The 2,948-nt window shown below is 36.2% G+C and overlaps 2 protein-coding genes across 4 annotated transcripts in view; one reads left to right on the top strand and one right to left on the bottom strand.

The window, feature by feature from the left end:
- PIG-Q (phosphatidylinositol glycan anchor biosynthesis class Q) overlaps positions 1-2,107 on the top strand; it is a 5,302-nt gene extending 3,195 nt beyond the window's left edge. The window contains exons 3-5 of one of the 3 annotated variants that reach the window (XM_018520800.1): positions 349-541; positions 617-731; positions 1,872-2,107. In XM_018520800.1, the coding sequence (XP_018376302.1) occupies positions 349-541; positions 617-731; positions 1,872-2,059 (496 nt within the window). In that variant the 3' untranslated portion in view covers positions 2,060-2,107. Of the gene's footprint in view, positions 1-348; positions 732-1,871 lie in introns of those variants that run through there. The other 2 variants (XM_018520799.1, XM_018520801.1) reach the window with 2 other exon arrangements.
- A 19-nt stretch (positions 2,108-2,126) lies between these two features.
- The window catches only part of LOC108769685 (protein CCSMST1), a 1,854-nt gene continuing 1,032 nt past the window's right edge, over positions 2,127-2,948 (bottom strand). The window contains exon 2 of the mRNA XM_018520803.1: positions 2,127-2,634. Coding sequence (XP_018376305.1) covers positions 2,286-2,634 — 349 coding nt within the window. The 3' untranslated portion in view covers positions 2,127-2,285. The remainder of the gene's footprint in view (positions 2,635-2,948) is intronic.

A 2,948-nucleotide genomic window follows, 5' to 3' on the forward strand; every position in this document is an offset into this window, starting at 1 on the left:
AAAAATTGCTTGTCAATTTAATTCGCGATTACTAGAGTAGTTTTAATTGCGTTTATTTAGTCCGGAAAAACAATTCGGCGCGCAGTTTGAAAAAAAGACTACAATATGGTATATATGCAAGTACATATATAGTATATATTAGTAATTCAAGATTGAATTATTTAAAGCAACGAAGATCCAGCTCCGACCGTAATAGGCAGTTACATTCTAGTAACGATAACTTGTTACTTTTCCTACTCGGTAACGAGTAACTGTAACTTGTTACTTTCAAAAAGTAACTTTCCATTCCCTGAAAATTATTGATTTTCTATATTGGAAATAATTCAAAAAAGCTACAATTTATCACAGGCTCTTTAATATTCAGCTGAGAGGAATTACGGCTCTCTTTAGACTTTTCCTTGGGAAGAAGAAAAATCCCTTACGCGAAAGAGTGGATTCTTGTCTGTATCAGACGGACCAGCTGTTTGTCGGGACACTGTCATTCACCATTCTTCTGTTCCTAATGCCCACAACATGGGTGTACTACACTGTATTTACTCTGGTAAGAATATCTGGTTTTAATCTTTTTAAATTCTTCCGAGATATAATTGCGGTATTATGTATAGCTTGGTTGCAGCTCAGATTAGTGTCCATCGCATTTGGTGGTTTTCTGACCAGGCTGAAGTTCTATCTACAAGTTATGCCTGTTTATACCTTTTGGAGGTGGTTGCTGCGGTCTGACTGCACTTGTAGTAAGTAGCACAAACATACATTGCATCTCGAGGAAAGATTGTAAACAAAAGAAAACTGTATAAAGTGAATTTATTTGTTCTTCACATGCAATGCACATTAGCAAAATATATCATTTTTTAAGGCTCCTGACTAGTCGCGGCGGCCATGTTGGAATCGTGTCGTCGAAGCGAGGAATGACATGTAAATTTACGCACAATGCCATTTGTAAGCAAAGACAATTTGGATGAAACGAAATGACGGGATCGCTTTAAAACACTTGTAAAAATCGATGACAACTGTCCTTTCCATCCTTAATAGTCAGTAAATGGTCGTAAAAGACTCGTAAAGTGAGCCTGTATTCTGGCAGAATATACATGGTTTCACAATTGTTGAAACGAGTTAAATATACACTTTTACGTATAAAATTCCAAGATAACTTTAGTTGTCATCGAAAATTACGACTTTGAGAAGTATGAAACAAGTCACATTTTCACAATTAACCAAATAATAAGAAAATGGCATTGTGCACAAATTTCGTCGTCAAACCTGATCAAAATGTTACTTTTATACGCCTATAATGGCGTGTGTACACGATGCTAGAAATCGGTCCGAGAAGAAAGAATTGACCAATCGCAATACCACGCCTATAACAGCCTATAATGGCGTGTGTACACGATGCTAGAAATCGGTCCGAGAAGAAAGAATTGACCATTGCGATTGGTCAATTCTTTCTTCTCGGACCGATTTCTAGCATCGTGTACACACGCCATAAGTTCGGCCATTTATCGTGGTGTGGCGCTGTAACGCACATGCAAGCACGATCCCATGTCCGTGTGCTCGCAGCAAGCACACGGACATGGGCTCGTGCTTAAGTGCGTGGCTACCGATTTCGCCAGATCGCCGTTTGATTCTGTGTCGCTACCGTCGACGCAGAGTTCTTGGCTGAGTAGTCAACAGTAGTCAAGAGTCTTAATATAATCGTCCAGCTTTGCAGCACATTTTGTAACAGCCTGCAAGTCTTTCGATTTCGTCTGTGAAGATTTTTGACTGCTTTTGAAATGACATATGCATTCTCGGCTCAATTCTTACTATTTAATTTTTCCTTGGTAATAACTCATTGTTGTCAGATAGAGTATTAATATTGCAAATAATTTTGGCAGGTATCGTTGACATCAGATTACATCCTTCCTGCACACAAGTGACAGTATTATCGATGACGATGGTTGTGGCTCCTTGGAGGCTCACATGGAAAAAATGTATTCCAGATACGATTATTTGCCATCCATCCATCGAGTGGTGCACAATATTGAATAATGTTATATGGGGCCATTTATTGTATCCGTTATAAAGAAATATTACATTAAATGTTAATATTTTTTATTTACACACTAAGACATTTTTCTTAATAAATCTTTTCCTACTATTCTGTACAGAATGTATTTAGATAAATATTACTGTACATTAAATCAAATGTCTGCTAAGATAATTCTTATGGAAAGCGTATGTACAATAAAAACCTAACAATGAATTTTGCAAAACGAATCGAGAAATACTATTTCAGATAAATAGATGTCCTATTTTGACTTAAGCTTTAGCTTCTCTTCTTCTTCCCTCTTCACTCTGCTTAATGTTTTATTCAAGTCACAATATATTAAATCATCGATATCGTTCTCCTCTCTTAAAATACAGAAATAAATTAGGAAGACAGCTAAGCTTGCCGATACAACATATCCCTGATACCATGGTCTACTATCTCCATATGGATCGCGATACTCTTCAATTCTCATAGTAGCAGCTTTTGACGTAGAATATTTTATAGGCTTATCTAAGTCATCCTCGCTTTCCAATGCTGTGCTTTGATTCCTAGAAACCACCACGTCACATCTACTTCTACTATTATGTGATATCTGCCGTACATTATATCTGCAAGAAGTAAATCTTCTTACAAATCACTATATTAAATTATTTAACAACAAATTTCAACAAATAGTCGAAATCAAGCTCTAATGAAAATAAATCAACAAGTACACTTAATACCTATAAGAGTCAATATGAAATATTCAAGTGCACATTAATTTCGTTTTATTCAATTAAGATCAGATGGATCAGATTCAATTCATAAATCTCGATTTCAATTTCGGTAATTATTCAGAATACCTCCCTCACCTCCGATTTCGATAAAATTAGGCTCATTCGACGCGTTTTTGCATGAAACGAAAGAATCTGGCAGAAAAAAG

Source organism: Trachymyrmex cornetzi, unplaced genomic scaffold (assembly GCF_001594075.2).
Source record: "Trachymyrmex cornetzi isolate Tcor2-1 unplaced genomic scaffold, Tcor1.1 scaffold927, whole genome shotgun sequence".
Taxonomy (NCBI): Eukaryota; Metazoa; Arthropoda; class Insecta; order Hymenoptera; family Formicidae; genus Trachymyrmex; species Trachymyrmex cornetzi.